General features: G+C 45.7%; 1 protein-coding gene across 1 annotated transcript in view; it reads left to right on the forward strand.

Moving 5' to 3' along the window:
• Positions 1-19,821, forward strand: part of CCDC60 (coiled-coil domain containing 60) — a 151,423-nt gene that overhangs the window by 91,821 nt on the left and 39,781 nt on the right. The window contains exon 4 of the mRNA XM_090062608.1: positions 12,222-12,401. Within this exon, the coding sequence (XP_089918734.1) occupies positions 12,222-12,401 (180 nt within the window). The remainder of the gene's footprint in view (positions 1-12,221; positions 12,402-19,821) is intronic.

Raw genomic sequence — 19,821 nt, forward strand, 5'->3', positions numbered from 1 at the left:
TCATATACCAAGAAATTCTTTGTAAATAAGCCTACCTTTGGAATACGTTCTGACACCTTACATAAATTAAGTGAATGTACATGACTAAATGATACGTGCGTGGCCAAATATCTGGGGGGTGGCAGGTTTATCGTTTATAATTTGGAGTCATTAGGACCTTGTGGAAGTACTAGTCCTAGAGGGATAGACTCTTTGCTGGTGTATATAGTTTCATAGTTGGTAGAGTCGGAAGGGACCTGAGCAGATCGTCAAGTCTGACCCACTGCCCTAGGCAGGAAAGAATGCTGGGGTCAAACGACCCCAGCAAGGTGATTATATAGCCTCCTTTTGAAGACCCCCAGGGTAGGAGCAAGCACCACTTCCTTTGGAAGTTGGTTCCAGATCCCAGATGACCCTTCCTGATGTCCAGCCTGAACCTACTGTCAGTCAACTTATGGCCATTATTCCTAGTTACTCCTGGTAGTGCTCAGGGGAACAGGGTCTCTCCCATTCCCTGCTGGTCCCCCTTGGTAAGTTTATAAATGGCCACCAGATCCCCTCTCAGCCTTCTCTTGTGGAGGATGAACAGGTTCAGGTCCCTTAGTGTCTCCTCATAGGGCCTGCCCTGCTGCCCTCTGATCGTGCAACTGGCCCTCCTTTGGACCCTCTCAGTGCTGTCCACATCTCTCCTGAAATGCTGCGCCCAGAACTGGATGCAGTGCTCCAACTGCGGCCTGACCAGTGTCACATAGATGGGGAGGATCACCTCCTTGGACCTGTTCGTGATGCATCTGTGGATGCATAACAAGGTGCAGTTAGCCTTTCTGACTGCATCCCCACATTGGCAGCCCATGTTCATTTTGAAATCAACAATGACTTCAAGATCCTTTTCTGCCTCTGTGCTGACAAGAAGGGAGTTCCCCAGCCTGTAGATATGCTGCTAGTTGTTTTTCTCCAGGTGCAGTACCTTGCACTTGTCAGTATTGCAACCCATCCTATTCCATCCGCCCACCCTTGTAGCCTGTCCAGACCGCGTTGTAACCTGTCCCTCCCTTCTAACGTGCCCACTTCTCCCCACATCTTAGTGTCATCTGTGAACTTGAACAAGGTGCTTTTCACCCTCTCGTCCAAGTCACTAATGAAGATGTTGAACAGTGCAGGCCCGAGGACCAAGCCCTGGGGAACCCCACTGCCCACATCCCTCCAGGTCGAAAATGACCCATCCACCACCACTCTGTGGGTGTGGCCCTCCAGCCAATTTGCAACCCATCTGACTGTGTAGGCATCGACACCACAGTCACCTAATTTCTTAATGAGAATGGGGTAAGAGACAGTGTCGAAGGCCTTCCTAAAGCCCGGAAAGTCTATGTCCACCACAACACCTGCAACCAAGGATTGTGTGGCCTGGTTGTAGAAGGGAACCAAGTTGGTCTGACAGGACCTGTCTTGAATGAACCCATGTTGGTTGCCCCTAAGCATAATCTCCCCTGCTGGTCCCTCACAGATCTGCTCCTGGATAATTTTTTCAAAGAGCTTTCCCAGGACCGAAGTAAGACTAATGGGCCTATAGTTTCCTGGTTCCTCCTTCCTTCCTTTTTTGAAAATGGGGACCACATTGGCCCTTTTCCAGTCCTCTGGCACCTTGCCAAAGCACTACAAGTGCTTGTAAAGCTGTGCCAGGGGTCCTGCAATGGCCTCTGCCAATTCCCTCAGCACCCTTGGGTGGAGATCATCTGGACCTGCTGATTTAAACACATCTAGTCCCACCAGAAGTTCCCTGACTAGGTCCTCTCTGACCCTGGGTCCAGCTGTGCCTCTCCCGAGTTCGTCTGGGATCCCGGTGTGGGGAATGTCCCGGTCCCCACTCAGAAATATGGAGGCAAAGAGGTCAGCTCTATCATCTGGTGCAACCACCAGATTGCCAAGTGTGTCCTGCAGGGGCCCCACGTCACCCAGTGCCTTCTTTTTACTCCCTATATATTTAAAAAAGGACTTCTTGTTGTCTTTGATCTGGGTCACTAGTCCCTCCTGAAGTCAAGAGCTGCTGCCTTGCTGCAGGCCTTTGACACCCTGCACTGGATTGTGAATTCCAGTAGGCGATGATCACTATTGGCCAGGTGGTCGAGAACCCGCAGTCCCCTCACCAGGTCGTTGCCTGTGGCCAGGATGAGGTCCAGGAAGACATTTTCCCTGGTGGGACCGTGCACCTCCTGGGTTAAGTGCAGGTCCTATATCTCAGCTAGGAACCTACATGAGCAGTCAGACCTAGCTGACTGCTCCTCCCAGCAGATGTCTGGGTAGTTTAGGTCACCCATGATGACCTAACTGCCTCTACAAGCTGACCTGAGAATTCCTGGTCCAGCTCTTCCCCTTGGTTGGGTGGCCTGTAGTAGACACCCACTGTTAAGTCCCTTTCCCCCCCGACCCCCTTGTATTCTAACCCAGAACACTTCAGTCTGCCCCTCCTCCGACCCCATGCTGTTTGTTGAGGTTGTGTATCGCTCTTTGATGTACAACAGCACACCCCCGCCTTTCCTCCCCATTCTATCCCACCCGTACATTCTGTAGCCCTTGATGTTTACCACCCAGTCATGGGTTGAATCCCGCCACATTTCAGTGACCCCCACTATGTCTGGGTTTGTGTTAACTAGCAGGAGGGCAAGTTCCTACTGCTTGTTCCCCATACTATGAGCATTAGTATAGAGGCATTTAAGGCCTCCTGTGGGTGTATGCACTATCCCCCTGATTCCAGGACTATCCAGACCCCTGCCACTTACCTGGGTACTTCTTGTGTGTTCATCACCCGTCTTGCCTGGGAAGTGTCGTCATTTCCCCCTGTGGCCCCATCCCCTGGTGAAGCTAGTTTAAAGCACACCATATGAGATCAACCAACCTGGAAGAAAAGACACTCTTGGCTTTAGTGGAGAGGTGAAGCCCATTCCACTCGAGCATGCCCCCCGCACTAAAATGTGGGTCATTGTCAAGGAACCCAAGGCCTTCCTGGCAGCACCAACTCCAGAGCCACCGGTTGACCACTCTGATGCAGGCCTCATGATGCCATCCAGAATTACTTACCAGGAGAATAGAAGAGAATACCACCTGCACCCCCATCTCCTTGAGCTTGGCTCCCAGGGCCTCTTTGTCCTTTATGATGTGGTATGGACTGTTCCCTGCAGCGACATTTGTTCCCACATGGATTAGGACCATGGGGTGCTGGTCCGAGGGTCGAATGAGTTTTGGGATCATGCCTGTAACATCCTGGATCTGAGCACCAGGTAGACAGGAGAGCTCGCATGCCATGGAGTCGGATCGGCAGATGGGACCCTCCGTTCCGCTCAGGATGGAGTCTCCAATGACAAGGACTCGGCATTTCTTTCTCATGGTGTTCTGTCCCTGTTTGGACTGTGCTATGTGTAGAGTGGCACCATCCCCCCCAGAGGCATCTCCTTTGACCTTCTCCTTGAAGGCTGCTAAGGCCTTGAATCTGTTCCCCAGTTGCACCTGGGGAGCCACCTCCACGCTAGCCCAAGCAGCCCTGGTTCTGGTGGTCACCTTCTTCCATTACTCAGCTGTGCAGCTCTCCCAGAAGGTCTGGTCTGTTGGATAGGATAGCTCCTTTGCAGTCAAGAGAGCTACAACAGTTTTACCACCCGAGTGAGGATCTGGCCACTCAAGTGCCATTGGCACACCTTGTTTCTTTTGTAAATTATTCATAATGAATTATGTTTACATACGGTAGATGTTCAGGTGTCAGTGAACTTGGTAAAATTTGATTTATGGGGTCAAATACCTCACTGATATCATTCCTTTGAAGTTAAGTGGCCTAATATATTTAAATTAAATGTAAATATGTTGGTAAATATGTGGTTTGGCTTGACAGTGATAACAAAGTTTCCACTGTTATTGTGACAGGTTCATAATGTCATCCCAAAACCTGATTTATGATCAAGATAAACAGATTAATGGATATCTTCAATTTTGTGTGAGTCACTCCTAATGCAAAGAAATGCATCAGGAATCTTTAATCTTGAAGTTAAAAGCTCAACTCAGCAATACTTTTATGGAGCTGCATTACAATTAACTGATGACCCAGAGTCCATAAAGGATTTAAAGAGTAATTTAATAAGCATGAAGTTGTACTAAGCACTGAAAATATGTTCACAATCAATTTGCTATATGTGCAGTATGCTACTAGATTATTCTTTTGTATATGAGGTTGACCTTTATCTATAATAATATATTCCTATAAAGAAACCTGAAGCATTCCATTGCAAATTATTAGAACTCAGAAAACTATTTTAATTTTCTTGCTGACAAAGATATTAGCTTACAAAAAATAAGACACATCTTTTCGTCTAAAAGGCAGTTGAAAAAGTGTGTTGTGACTACAGTTGACTGAAGCTCAATTACTGTAATAAATGTATTTGAAATTTCATCTCGATTGCATTTGCATTTTAATGAATGATTCTTACCTACTTGTCAATTTGGCAGCCAGGCTAAATTTATTAAGTTATTGTATAAATTGGGCATTCTGATGCCAGAATTTAAATGCAGAAGTATTTGTTGTACCATTGCAGCAAAGTATTTTGAAAAACATTTCTGTATTGTGGGTTTTAATTACCTGTATACTCCAGGTTAGAGTTTGTTATGCTTTTCCCCCAGTCACAGCAAAAGTCAGTATATGTTTAAGCTTGTTCCTGACAGGCACAAAAATTAACATCTCTGGTACTATGACTGTCCATTGGTTAATTAGGCAGCTGTTGTAGTTTATATATGCTGTTGTGATTTTTTTTTCCAGTATTTTATTTCTGTAGTAGTATTTGGAAGTTACAGAGAACTCCATTTTTGAGACTGGGACTTCCCCTAAGTCCCACAATAAAGAATGTGTAGCTGCTCCTGTAGCTTTGTTCAAATGATCACGGATTTTGGCATACAAAATAAAAGCTAATTAATAAGCTTGGTAAATGGTAAAATATTATACTAAATCCCTACCACTTCTGTATCTCTTTCCCTAATGTCGTTGACTATGGAAGCTCTTTTTGTGTGTAAGACAATCTTCCTATTTTATAATGATCTCTCTTTATCAGTTTGTATTAATTCATTTAATAATCTCACTGTCTGCTGTTATGGGTTTGTAAACCATGACAAAGCCTTTCATTTCAAAGGGTTTTCAAACAAATCCTTACAAAGAGTGGGAGAAACAGTATGAAGGGGGGGAAAGCATATCTTTACATACAAAGATCTTGATAATTGATGGTGATGAAAGAAAACTATAGGAAAAGCACGTGAGAATGAAACAGAAGTTTGTTATTAAACATTTTATATGTCAAGAGTGAACTCTAATACAAAATCCTAAAGAACAATTAACAAGCCTGATTTTGTTCCAAAAGCTTTGCGATTTCCTAAAACAGTGTTTCTTAATAGGGTCATGACTTTTTTACAGCAGCACTCTTATTTTTTTTCCTGAAACAGTACTGAAAGGTCTACCAGAGAAGTGTCTCTCTGTAGAGTGACTTGTGTTTGCATTTGCTGGACTAAAGAAAAAGGCAAAAGTTAACATCCACAAGTAGTTTATCAAAATGACAGGCAGGTAAGGAGGGAATGATTCTCCTTGAGAACTAATGAATTAACACCTGCTATTCGCTACCTATATGACCTTCATATACTTTAATGCATCTCAGATAAGAAAAGATGGTTATTACTTCCCAGTAAAATAAACCTGGCCTAGTTTCAGCATAAATCTGCACTGAAATAATCAATACTGCCTGATGACAATCCAAAACTCAGCAACACATTAATTTAGGAGAATATGCCCTAAGCCAGAGGGCGGTTGCTCTTGTCTGACTTGGATCAGCTGCCACTTACTAGTCAACATTTTAATCAAAGGCTGCAGAATAATCTTATGCCATATTCATTTCACTGCCACAGTGTACCTTCTCTTTTCTGTCTTTGTCGTCATCTTACAGGGAGTGCATTATGACTTCCTCTCTTTTTCTTCTTACTGTAATGCCCTTGTCTGTTGTCTCCCAGTCACTGACAGGCTTCATTGACAACCTTCCTGTTACTGACAATGAAGCCCAGTGACAGAAAGTGGAATTTAGCAACTATCAGGTGGCTTCAGGGCAGTACTTGTCAGCTTGTGACAATCAAGTTAAGATAGTAAGTGGCCTAGTGGCAAATAAGATGCTGTAAGGTATAATTAAGCAAGAGGTAACTTTACCTTAGGAACAGGCAAAGCCATGCTGAGTTCAACATATTTAATATTAAACTAATGTTGATCTGACTGTGAGACACCAGGACTGACTAATGGCATAAATCTCTCTCAGTTCTTAATGTTGGGTGTTAGCGCTTTGTAACAGGGGGCCGTTCTCAAAGTGGCCTGCCCACCTGTTCCTGGTCCAACTGCCTGTGTTCTCATCTACCACGCCTTGTTGGTATAATTAATTAATGGATGTTAATTAAGCAGGAGGCTGCCCATTTACTGCCCTAATGCCAGGGGGCGCTATCTGCAGCTCCATTCCTCCCCTACACCGCAGCCCAAGCCTTGCAGATGGCATCTCGATGTTCCTTTAATCACCGGCTCCCACAATAGGCCCCAGAATCCTCCTATTGAACCCCACTTAAAAGTAACACATGGTGGAGAATCAGGCTCAGTATATCTACAGTATATCCTGGCTGGCTAAAAGCTCAACCAAAAACAAGACATAGGTATTGTCTTAATAATGTAGTTTAGCAACTTACATTTCCTACCCAAAAGTGTAAAAATCAGATGCAGAGTTTCAACAGCTAACTTTCTCTGTGAGTCCTGAGGATGTATGTTCAAGGCAGTTATTACAATAGGTCAGTCTAGCTGTCTGTAATAATCTCCTTTTTTTCCTTGTAACTTCTGCAGTCCATTTAATATTTTTCATTTATTCCCTAGATTTCACATCATCTTTCAGTCAGACATGCTGTCAGATTTAGTTTCACTTTCCTCTTTAGTCCTCTTCCTCCATCTTAGAGGCATACACATTTGGAGACGCATTCATTTAATGAACTACTAGGAAATATTACTTGGTTTCCTCACTTTACCCACAACACTCAATATTTTAGTGGAAGAGAAAACACTGTATTTTAGTTTTCACGCTTAAAAAAAAAAAAAAAAAATCACATACATTTCAGCTGACATTTTGTACTATTGTAACAAGAGCCTAGGGCTCCTGTTACCTTAAGAGAGGGGAACAACTGCAGGCAGAGCCTCAGATAGGAGACGGCTATTTGTTAGGAGCCTCAAAGAAACAGGCCTCAGGGGCCTGTAAGCTGTGAGTTACGGAGGTAACTGCTCTGCAATATACAACTGGAGAGAGCTGTGCATGGGAAATTAGACACTACTGTAGCAGCCAGGCAAGAGCAGTAAGCTGCCATGGGTGAAGCCAGCAAGCCCAATTAAAAAAACACCTGTAGCCAATTCAGGGAAGTCACCTGACCAGAAAGGGACAGACCCTGGAAGAAAGATAAACCAGAGCCTGACTCAGGGCAAGTAGTCTAGCCCTGGAACCTGAAAGGAAAAGAGCTCTGCTGAGAGATGGGTCTTGCTAGTACTACAGGAAGTAGGTAGAAGATAATGGGCAAGAGATGGTGACTATCATATAGAAGACAGGGGACTGGCAGAAACTGTTCAGAGGTTAGCCCTCCAAAGAGAGCAACAATGAGACACCAGGGCCCAGAATGGACAGCCTCCAGCCTAATTAAGATTGTAATTACTTAACAACAAGGTGTGGCAGACAAGATAGGCAGGCGGTGTGCCCAGAGGCAGAGAGAGATCAGCACTGTGGCTGGCTGGGGAGTTCCCAGCTTTGCCACAGTGCTGGTCTCCCTCTGCCTCTGAGCATGCTGCCTTCCTATTTTGTCTGCCACGCTTTGCTGTTAAGTAATTACAATCTTAATTAGGTGGGAGGCTGTCCATTCTGGGACCTGGTGTCTAGGTCTTTTAGTACACACTCCTACCTTCCCCTACATGTCCCATGCCTTGCAGATGTTTCTAACAACTGTGTAAAGCTCCAGCCTAAGACCAGGCCCAACTCATTGCTGTATTAGTCCTCTCACAACCTGCCCTGTTATGGGCCACACTCATATCACCTACCTCTCACTGAGGCCCCTCACACTCCACCGCCTCTCTCACAGTCTCTCTCATGCTGCCCTTGCTGGGCCTCATTCGTACCGCCCCTCCTTTTGCCTGGGGCCACACACACCCTGCCCTAACCCGGAGGCCCCTTGGGCTTGATACACTTTACTGCCTGGCCAGCAAGCACAAGGCCTTTTGGGCATCTCCTGCTACCCTCGTTCAAGCAAATACTGGGTGGTTTGCAAAATACTGCACAATCTGCCCCTGTCTCATAGCCAGATAACTCCCCCCACCTGCTCTCCATACAGGGCTGCTGATTCGTCCCCTTATTTCTCTGCAGCTTCTCCTCTGCTGCCCTCCAGTTGACCTCAGGCCCATCTGTGGCCTCAGGCCCCCAAAAGCTTACCTGGACCAAATTTAGCCCCTCAAGTTAACAGGACCTCAACTTGAGTCCCCTCTCTCACAGGGCCTCAACTCAATACTCCGCCCCCTTCTCTGGCATCCAGAGCAGAACACCCCCACAGGCTCAGGTGCCCCTTGTCAGCATGCCTGGCCGACAACTCTCCTCCTCTCCCCAGGGTTTTATACCTTAAAAGTCTCTGGTACCACCCATGGGCATGCCTGCCCGCCCCCCCCCATCTCCCTCTTACTGGGGTCTTGCATCCCAAATGGCCTCAGGTGCCCCACATGGGCATGCCTGGCCCCACTACCCACTTTGGGCCTTGTGCCCCATCAGTCTCAAGTGTCCTACATAGACATACCTGGCCCTAAATCCCTCTGATGTTACTAGTAACCCACCAAAGGGTGAGGGCAGGGGTTATTAAGGCACCCCAACCCGCTTTTCAATGGGATGGCCCTCAAACCTGGCATTTGCTGGCCCTGCCTCACCACTGGCAGGACCATCAGGCCTCCCTATCCTGGCAGGATGCAGTTTTAAGTCATGCCCAGGACCAGGAGCCTCTAAGCTGCCCCATAGCTCCTGCCCTTACCTCTGTGCTGTTTCTGAAGCAGCAGCTCCACCAAGAGATGTTTCTTCCTCAGCACCAGGCAGCAACTGTTGCCTCCAGCCCTGCTGGCCTGTGTCTTAAGATGGGTGCTCATCAGGACTGGCCTGCACCTGTCTGCTGCCTGGCCCAGTTCTTAAAGTGGCAGAGCACCATGAGTGCTCTGACACATGCCTTTCCCTGTCAAAATTTTCCTGGGGACAGTTTTCCCTGCTGCTCAGCCAACAAGCTCCCACAAAGCTTGCAACTTCCCTTAATGGTGAGCAACCCACTGGTGCTCCACCTCTCTGTCTCTCTCTCTCCTCACTCTCTATATAAATATAAATATATATATATCTACACACATACACACACACTATACTATAGTTATCTTTTATCACCACCAATTATCAAGTTATTTTTATTTATTTATTTATTTGCAAAAAAGAGAGAGAGAGAGAGAGATGGAAGTGATGGCTGTTGCTGGAGGGGCTACCTGGGAAGGAGCCCTGCATTGAGAGGACTGTGGATGTGGCTGAACTACTTTGACTCTACTTGCAGTCCCAAGTGTAGCAAAGAATGGAAAGCTTGCTGAGGGAGGGAGGGAGGTGATGTTTCCACTTAAAGTGGTAGTGTGTTTTTCATTTGTTGATGGTTTTTTGTCCAAAGGAAAAGGAGTGTGTTAAGCAGTTGCTTGCCCTTTTCTAATATTACACTGGTGGACCAGGCCTGGGACTGTACAGATGGTTGGGAGGCCCCATTAGTGTCTGAGGGGCACATGACTGCCTTGAGCCCTGCCAGGGGTCAGGGTCAGGGTACTGACTGGGACAGTGGGCCTTAAGCCCTAGCAGGGCAGAAACAGAAGCCAGGGACCTCAGTATTTCCCTACAGGGGTAGGAACCAGGGCCAGGGGCCCAAAGTCCATGAGGGGTGTTACCGTAGCCCAGGAGAGGCAAGAACCAGGGTCCAGGACTCATAGCTCAAGAGGGGTGAACTCCTAGCCCAGGATGGGCAAGCACTAGGGTTAAGGACCCATAGCCCAAGAGGGCTTAGCCATTGCTGGAGAGAGGCAAGAGCCAGGGTCAAGGGCCCATACCTCAGCAAGGGTGAAATTGGCCCAGAAGGGGTAGACAGGAGCCAGGGGCCAGCTGCCCAGAAGGGAGAATTTTGGGGCAGAAGCCAGGAAGGTCAAAACCCCAACAAGGAAAGAAAAGCTGAAGGTGGTTTGGTGGTTTTGGGAACAAGTATACCACTTGAATTATCTTCTTCTCATGTCTCTACGCCACATTTTGTTACATTTTGTTACACATGGTTGTATTTGCTTATTGCACTTTGCAAGATCTTTTGTTGTACATGCGCCTTAAAGCAGCGGGCATTGCAGCAGGTATTGCATAGTCTGGGACTGTCTGCTGGAGTCACGAGTGGTTGAACCAATGGTGTAGCCCCGCTTTATTAGTTTCTTGGAGCATCCAACTCCAGTATGTAGGTGGTTAAGTCATCGCCACCTTTGCCCTGGTTCATCAGCCCCTGGTTGCAAGGACATGGCCATTGAAATGTCCATTTTTTCATTGTCAGGTATTTTTTCTCTTCAGCGTTTCATTCCACATCTGTAGTTTTGTCTCCTTGGGTATGGCATTCAGAGATTGGGTGCTGGTGAGGAAGCTCCAGCATGACATCAGATGTTTGTGTGCCATGAGATGGTCATACAGTGCGTGTCTCACATCTTCAGTTTGTCTCAATTATTCTATCCCACTTGAATAATGATGCATAACATCTGAGAGATGTGGGCATGGCTGTAGGGGAGGTCGGATGCTGTGAATAGCTCATAAGGCATCTGGTGTACTGCAGGGCATGTTCAGGCCAGGAGGGCCCATCTAGCCCAAGAATAGATTGGGATAAGTGGGATCCAAGAGGGATCCGCTAACCAGAAGACAGGCCAAGACTTATTCTAAGACTCTCGGGCAACCTCCCTCCCAAATCTATTAAGTATACCAAGGCATGGCAGGAAAGAGCAAAGGGAGGGTAGCTTAGAGGTAGGGCTAGTCAAGAGCCATTTGGTAGGGCTGTGCAAAGCTTCACTCCCTGATTCTATCTGGTGGAGATTCAGCCCAATTCAGGACCAAATCTCTGACTAACCAGAGAACCTTTTAATCTCTCCGAGTCAAGTCGGACAGATTCAGCAATTTGGGCATAGATACAGCTTTAAATGATTTTTCTATGTACCTCTAGGTAGCAGGGCCTTTGAACACTGCCTTGCTGGGGCACATGGAGTGTCCCACAGAAGCATGGGGTACTCCCCAGCATGCTCAGCAGCAGACCCAGAAGTGGACCAGAAGCACTTCCAGTACACTTGCTGCTCCACATGGGAGCACGCAGGGGGGCGCCCCCATTTCCCCCTAGCTCAGCGACTGGTGCCTCCTGGGTCTGGCGGGGAGCACCCGGCCTCCCCCTGCGGCCAATCGCTGGGTCAGAGGGGCGCGGCGGGGGGGGCCCCAGCACACTCCCTGGCAGACTCGGAAGTAGATCGGAAGTACTTCCAGTCCACTTCTGGGTTAGCTGCCTCCCATGCTGGAGAGCCTCCCACGCTGCTGTGGGACGCTTCAGGTGCCCCAGCACTGTAGTGATCACAAGCTGCACCTGCTACCTCATGGTATGTTGAAAAAATTTTTAAAGCTGTGCCTGTGTCCAAATCAAATCAGGGACAGTGATCCAAATCAACAGATCGAATCACTGTCCCTGATTTGGGCCAAATCCAAATCGAGTAGGGCCCATTTCACATACCCCATACCATTTGGCCACCAGGGGATGTCACAGTCACCTCTGGGGCCCTGTCCTGTCACAACCACCCCAAAGCTTTGTTTGTTTGCTTGCTTTACACAATTTACCAATATTTAGAGTTGAAACTACCAAGTTATTGCTGTAGGGTATTAATTTTTAACTATGGGACAAATTTTCAATCCTTTCTGTTTGGTTGTCAAACACAGAGAAATGTAATCTCTCAATGCACTCACATAACTCCTAGGAATAAGTAAAGGAAGCAAATTGTCTCTCAGAGTGAAAATAGACCTTAGCACAACACTGGTTTACATTTAGCTTTTGTACAGTATGTGGGGTTTGATTTTCTTTGATGTTCTTCTGTTTGTAATTTTTGGCAGGCATTTGATAAATTCTGTGAAGCAGGGTCGGGGGTACTTCTACTTGCTTCACAAAGAATCACTGGAGAGGAAGAATGCACTAAAAGCAGCACAGGAGGAGCAACAGGCAAGATGGGCAACTGAATGCCAGCCACCCAGAAATTCATCTGATGAGGAACACTCAGATGAAGAGGGAAATGAGTAAGTAGACATTCTGGCATTTTGGTGACTTCAGGATCAATGTTTTCTTAAGGAGCAGTTTTATCGTTTAACCTATGGTCACTGTCATCAACATCTGGGAGTGTGATTATCCTTTAAAATATTAAGTTACCCTCATATATGATCTTTGACAGTGTGCGTGCACACACACACACAGGAATTTGAATGTTTAAAAGTGGTATTTGGCTGCTTGCATTCAGCTAGACATCAGTACAAAAGAAGGACTTAGTAGCTTTAACAGGAGTGCCTGAGGTTGAATATTACCTTTCATATGAAAAAGAAACTTGATATGGTTAATGTAAGATTTGCTTTTAAATCCAGTTAATAGAATAGAAAGTAAATTTATGAAATATGGAATAAAAATGTTTGAAAAACAGTTTGGAAGGAAGAAGACCATTAGAATGAGTAGGGATGGCATACAAATGATATGGCCTTTGGAAGTTGCTTAATTTGGCCCTGTCTTCCAATCCCATGCTCCACCTCCTTTTGTTTATTTCAGTAGATGGATCTAGAACTCATGAAATTGCAAATGTGGTTTCACAACCCTAATCAAGCTCCCCATGGATGATATTCACCAGGCTAGTGTGTTCAGACCCACGCATATAGGCCTGTATTCTTTTACGCTGTCCTTGGTCACTGGGTAGGTTTCAGCACTGTCCCTGACATTATGTTCAGTAACATTGATTTGAGCCTTGTGCCAGGTATTAATTCCAAGACCAGGAGACAGTTACTTCTTAACCAATAACACATTTATTAAGCCTGCAGTCATTAAAGGTTTAATGCTACAGTAAGTCAAAAGCAATACAACATGCTCACCACCCCAAGGTACAACTAACTCAGTGATACTGAGTGATCAAACCATGAAGTCTTGTTGGGGGGCTCCTGGCTCCTACATCTGGTTTCCACGCAGGGAAGAATCTTCTTGGATTGCTGTCAGGATCTCTTCAGGAGGCGCTCTGAAATGCAAGGTCTTGTTTTCTCCTATACTTTATTGTTACTGCATTTTTATCATATAATTAGCTTAAGCCTTCCTTACAATGCATATTATTAAGCCCAGTTCTGCTTATCCTATCTGATTGATTTTGATTAGAATTTTCCAGCTTTAGATACTCTACTTATTTTTAGGTGGAAGTCAGTCTCACTGGCGATTTTTCCTCTTTTCCCAAGGCAAATTTCCTTATTTTTGTTGGCCAACTTTTTGTTTTCATTTTGGTCATCTTGACTATCTTGACTTACTCTTCTTTGCCAAGAACAAATCATGCTCAAAGTGACCCCATGTAAGGTGCAATTGCTAAGTTGACACTGATTAAAGCCAAGGTTACATCTGCAGCAAAGCACGCTCAGACTCATGCTTAATGCGAGAGTTAAAAACCCAGGCCCAAACACTTCTGGGTCCCAACAAGTGCCCACTTTGATAACCCCTCCATGGAGGGGTTATCACATCAATGTACAAAAAACCCCCGGAATCACTGGTTCCTGCCTGGCAGGGCGTGTTCCCTGCTGCCCCACGCTGTCCCATGCTATGTGGGGGGCTCTGCACGAGCCCCCCAAAGCCCCGAGGCTGCTGCAGCAGCTGGTGAGTCCATGGGGGGTTTGGTGTTTTTTTCTTAAAGTGCTGGAGCTGGGGAAGGTGGGGCAGCCATGGGGGGGTTGGGGGGAACCAGGGGAGGTCATGGCAGAGCCCCCCACACAGTGGGGGCAGTGGTGTTCACTCCCCTGTCCAGCAGCACCTGGTGAATAGGGGCTTTTTTTTAAAGGGCCAGGAGCTGGGGCAGGCAGGGCAGCCATGGGGGGGCTAAGGGAGTGGGCAGAGGTCAGGGGGCTAAGGGAGCAGACAGGGAATGGGGAATGGCAGGTCCCTCCCATGGTCCCCTCCCCACCCAAGCCCCCTACTTACCAGCTCCAAGATCAGCTCCAGCTCCCTGCTGCAGCAGACAGGGACTGCCCAAATCATCGAAGTTCTCCAAACCTTTTCTGAATTGATTTGGAGAGCTTCGAATCAATTCAGACATTTTTATTGGTCCCCTGATTTGATTTGGATTCAGAGATTCAGCCACCGAATCGCCTCCAAATCAAATCAGCACCCAAAGCTTTGCACAGTCCTAGAAGAGAATCCTTCAGAGTTCAATTTGACTGTTCAGCCTGTCCCAAGAATTGAGGATGACTAGCAATATGAAATTTTTGTTTAATTCCTAATATTTTACAAAGTTCTTACCTAACCTTTCCTGTAAAATGAGAACCTTGATCTGAATCAGTTTGTTTGGGGAGTCCCCATTGGGAGAAGACTATATTAAACAATTGAACAGCAGTAACTTGTGCCATCTCAGTTTTGGTTGGAATAGCTTCTGTCCATTTTGTGAATGGATCACTAACAACGAGACAATACTTGTTTCCCATAGCCATCATGGGTAAGGGCACAATATAATCCATTTGAATCCTAGCCCAGGGCCCCTCAATTCATTGATGCATGATAGGACCCTTTTGAATTTGGGAATCTGCATTTACCAAAGCACATGGCAAGCAGTTATTACACCAATTTTGCACATCCTTATTGAGCCACCACACCTTTTCTTTAATTTTGTTTAAGGTATTTTTGTATCCCAAATGACCTTGTTGCCGTGCGTAAATTGAATTGAATTTGTTCTAACAGTTTTTGTCACTACCCACTTTCTTTCAGTTTTCCTTATGCTGCACCCAAATTACTCCCTCTTGTTCACATATTATATATTTTCCTCTTTTATCCTGCCCTAAATCCCTTAGGTTTTGAATCTCTTTATCCTTCTCCTGGATTGTTGCCAAATCAGGGGTTAAATTAGGTTCCTTTGCTGGTGCCAGAATAATGATTACATTAACCTTTTCTTATTAAAGCTGCCTGCTTAGCCAAGCCATCAGCCCTATTGTTCCAACAGCTTTCTGGAGAGTCCCCCCTTTGATGGCCTTTTGTATGAGTGACCTGGGTTTACTCAGTTCCTTGTTTTACAAAGCCATATATTTCCTGCCACCTGTGGCATGGGTGACCAGCAGTACAAAAATCCCCTGCTGCCCAAATAGGCAGCTAGGTTACCATAGCTTTAGTAACCCAGTCAGAATCAGTAAAAATAGCTACGTTTTACTCTAACCCTTCTTGTTGAAAAACCTGTGAAATGGCAGCTATTTTAGCTGCTTGTGCTGAATGAGGACAAGTGGCTTCAGCAATGTCTTGCCCATTGTTTGCTCAGACAGCTCCAAAACCTGGTTTCACTTTTCCCTTCTGATAGTGGCTGGACCCATCTACCAACCGCACTTGTATTTTCCCTAAATCTACTTTTTGAAAAAGTCTACCCTCTTTTACTCACCATTTAATACGTTGGTATTCTGGCAACAGACACTCAGGTCCTCTCCCTTAACTATTAGGCCATAAGGAGTTGGGGCTAACCATTTGTCCTTTTGGAATGTAACGCCTTTATTCATCAATGCCACAGTCCACTGAGTCAACCTAGAACTTGAGACTGTCTCATCCTGAAGTTTTCCAGATGCAGTTTACTTCAGGGGGGAGTGAGTAGTCTGAACTACAGTCTGACTACTTCCAATGATATACTCCCAATGTTCCCTGGCCCAAATTAATGCTAGACATTTCTTCGCACAGCGGGTGAAATTTTGATTAGGACAGCTTAAAGTCTTAGATGCATAAACAGTTACACTTAATGTTCCTTCTTGTCTTTGTAATAGAGTAGCCCCCATAGCTGCCTCTCTGGTAGCCAAATGAATAACAAAAGGGATTCCCATTTCAGGATACACCAAGATGGGAGCTTTAGCCAAATTCTCCTTAAGGATTTTTAGGGCTTCTGCTTGTTCTGGGCCCCATTCCCACTGATGATTTTTTTTCAATAATTTCCATAAAGGCCATGACTTCTCAACAGACATCTTAATAAAGTCCTGAGAGAAATTTAGGGTACCCAAAAGGGCTCTTAACGAATGGGTATCAGTAGGGGCTGGCAGTTTTCCAATTACTTCTACCCGCTGTGCATCAGGAGTTTGCCCATGTTGTCACAAAACAATTCCCAAATACTTTACTTCTGGTTGAACTAACTGGACTTTTTGCCTGGTAACTTTAAACCCTGTGTTTTGAATAATTTGTAGTACAGCCGTTGTGACTTCATGAACAAATTCTTGAGTGGGCCCATGAATTAGGATGTCATCCCCATAAGAAATTACCGCGGGTTGATATTGATCAGGTACTTGGTCCCACATGTGCATTACATGAGCGTAGCAAATGGCAGAAGCATAATGGAAGCCTTGAAGCATGTGGGTAAAACAATACTGTTGTCCCTTAAAACTAAAAGCAAATTTATACCATGAATCTGGGTGTAAGGGAATTGCCAAGAATGTGTTATTTAAATCAATTACAGAAAACCAGGTCCCCACAGCAGCCCAATTAACAGGTCTTCCCTAATGGTCAAAATATGACTCAGATATAAATTTAGGAGACCATGGGAGATTGGGGCATCCATATTGTTCTGTTGGGGCTGGACTGGAGCTACTGGTTGTGGGGTCACCCCAGAAGCCAATTATGCTGTTCTCTGGATTTCGACCCAAACTTTAAGCAATTCACTAGTGGGCCAACCATGCTATTTTTCTTGTGATTCCGCTGCTGCCAGTAATCTCTTCCAAATTTCATTTTGAATGAGACTCTCACCTTCCACCTTATTGGGTTCCCATAAAGGACGATAACTGTGTCTTATTACTCCCCCTCAGTTTCCCCAATTTCTCCAATTTCCTCTGCCTCTACCAGCCCATAGTCCACCATTCCAATTAGGCCCATAATTACCAAATGCAATGGACTGAACTGGTTCCATCTCCCCACCCCCCCTTCCATTTCTCCTTTTTAGATTGGTATTGAGCATCCCTCACCATCTTTCCAGCTGAAATGATAGCTTCCCTAAGCTGCGGGTATGGGGTAACAACAGTATCAAGTAACCCTAATGTTGTTTTAATTAGGGCATTAAGACCATCAAATAATGCATTTTTAAACCTGCAGTCCTCATAATCAGGTAGTTGGCTTGTAGGACTTATTGTAGTACTAGTGAATTGCCCATCAAGAATGATGGGGGTGGGAGTGGAGAGCCACCACCCACCACCCCACGTTGCCACTGCCTCTCAGGAGTAAGGCAGGGGAGCTTGCCCCGCCATCCCCTCCACCAGCTCTCCACACTGCCACCGCCTCCACTGCCACTGCCTCTCCCCCTCTCCCCACCCTGGGCCCTGCTCTTTGGAGGCCTGTGGTGGTGCAGCGCTAGCCTCACCCCCCTCCCCACCCCACCCTGCTCCATCCCTGCCATCATACTTGATGGGCAATTTGCTAAATGATGGCATCATTTAGCAAATTGCCCATCAAGTATGATGGCAGGGATGGAGGGGATATGATGGGGGGGGGCGAGGCCAGCACTGCACCATCACCACCCTGGACTGCTGCCATCTTCAAGGAGCAGAGCCAAGCTGCTGGGATTCCTGTTGTAATTCTGTGCTTTTACTTTGTATTAGAAGAAGAGTATAAGCTACCCTGTGTTGGTATTTATTGCACTGATTATTTTATGTAGGTGTGTTCTGTTTGATATAACCTCATTATATATATTTATATATTGTCCTATCATTGTCAGGTATTTCCTGTCATTGGTTTATAATGGTTATCTTTAGGTACATATGTTTATTTGATGTAACCTTGTTGTATATGTTTAACTATTGATCCATCACTGCCTGGTTGCAGACTAATCAGAAGGCCAGAAGATAGGCCTATGCTTGAGTTTGGGGTTAATTAGAGCCTTTTTGTTTGTGTGAATTTATATCTGTTAACAGCATTTATATGTATATATATTCATGTATATAAGTTTATGGCTGTAAGTTATTAATTAATGTGTAAGATTAAACATGTACATAGTTAAGATTCACTGTGACGCTGAGTCTGCTCTGCTCTGAAAGGAAGGAGGTAAGCTGGCCTATAGCTAGACAGCCATGCTCCCCACAGCATACACACTCCCGCTAACATCCCTTCCATTTAAAGAGGGGGTACTTCCCGCATACCACCAGGGTTACATATGGTTATCTTCCTGTTCAATTTGGAGAGAGCAAGCTGCTCTGAGCTTTTTATGGACTTCTAGTCTCTTTGTCCAGTGACTCAAAATCATCAGCCTCAAAATCATCTACCTATCAAATGATCATTTGACTGGATTAGTGCATCTAGGCGGGCAAGTTCTTCTAGGAAATAGCCGGCTTATCGACCTGTGGAACCTGAATTGGAAAAGAAACATGTTAGGATTTAACAGTCTTCCATTGTTAACCCTGTCATGCCAGCCCTCTGAATTTCAGCTTAAAATGGAAGTCAAAAGAAAGTAAGAAGAGCTTATAATCAAATGCAGTTTGTTTTGATTCAGGTACGTACATAAAGTTGATAATAAGAAACAGAATTCATACACTGTACTTAGATTCCCCAAATGGTCACCTTTAGAATTATATTGCTGCTATTAGCTAAGGTTGTAGCTGGTAATAACTATGTTTTCCTGCTGGGGTTTGCTGCTGCTCCTGTTGTTTCCAGTTAACAGTTTCCTTACATTTACTCTTCTTGTGTGAACTGATTCTCATCTCAGAGCCTGCAACCTCCAGTATCCCTGAGATTTTATCATTCTTAGCTCCAAAATTTAGAAAATTAATATTTATCTGCTGCCGGCTGCCTGTCATGTGGCCCTCAATGGCTTGCCAAAACTCAGTAAGCAGCCCTCCACCCAAAATAATTGCCTGCCTCTGCCATAACATCTCATGTAGACATGCCCACTGTGTGTGTAACCTTGGATAAATTACTAAGGGAAGATTTAAAAAGTAGTTAGGTGCTTCAAAATTACCTAGACACCCACTGGAGTTAGGCACCTATGTGCTTTTCAAAATCTCACTAAACACTCTTAAATATCTGGTTCTTACTTTCTCTGTGCTTTAGTCCCTCATCTGTAAAATGGTTATACCCAGTGGGGGGATCACACCCAAAGGAGAAGCAGCTCAGGGAGCTATGTTGCCCGGTATGAAGGCGGAGGAGACCACCTGTTAAGAGGACGTCGGGGGGGGTTCAACAGTAGGATTCTGGGGCCCAGTGTGGGGGCTGGTGACAATAAGAATGATAGCTGCCATCAGCGAGGCTTGCGCTGTGCTATAGGGGAGATAGTGCCCCCTGTCATCAGGGTAGGATATGGGCAGCCTCCCACTTATTAACACCTATTTAACTAATTAACAACAAGGCATGGCAGGCAAGAACATGGGCAGTTAGTCCAGGTGGGCGGGCCATAGTTGGATTGGCCCCGAGCAGGCCCCCTGTTACACTTCTCCACTCAGCTGGAACTCACCAGTGGTCCTGAGCAGCTGATTGGAGAAATGGAACCTC

The sequence above is a fragment of the Crocodylus siamensis genome, chromosome 9 (genome assembly GCF_052110815.1).
Source record: "Crocodylus siamensis isolate JL-2025a chromosome 9, ASM5211081v1, whole genome shotgun sequence".
NCBI classification, from domain to species: Eukaryota; Metazoa; Chordata; order Crocodylia; family Crocodylidae; genus Crocodylus; species Crocodylus siamensis.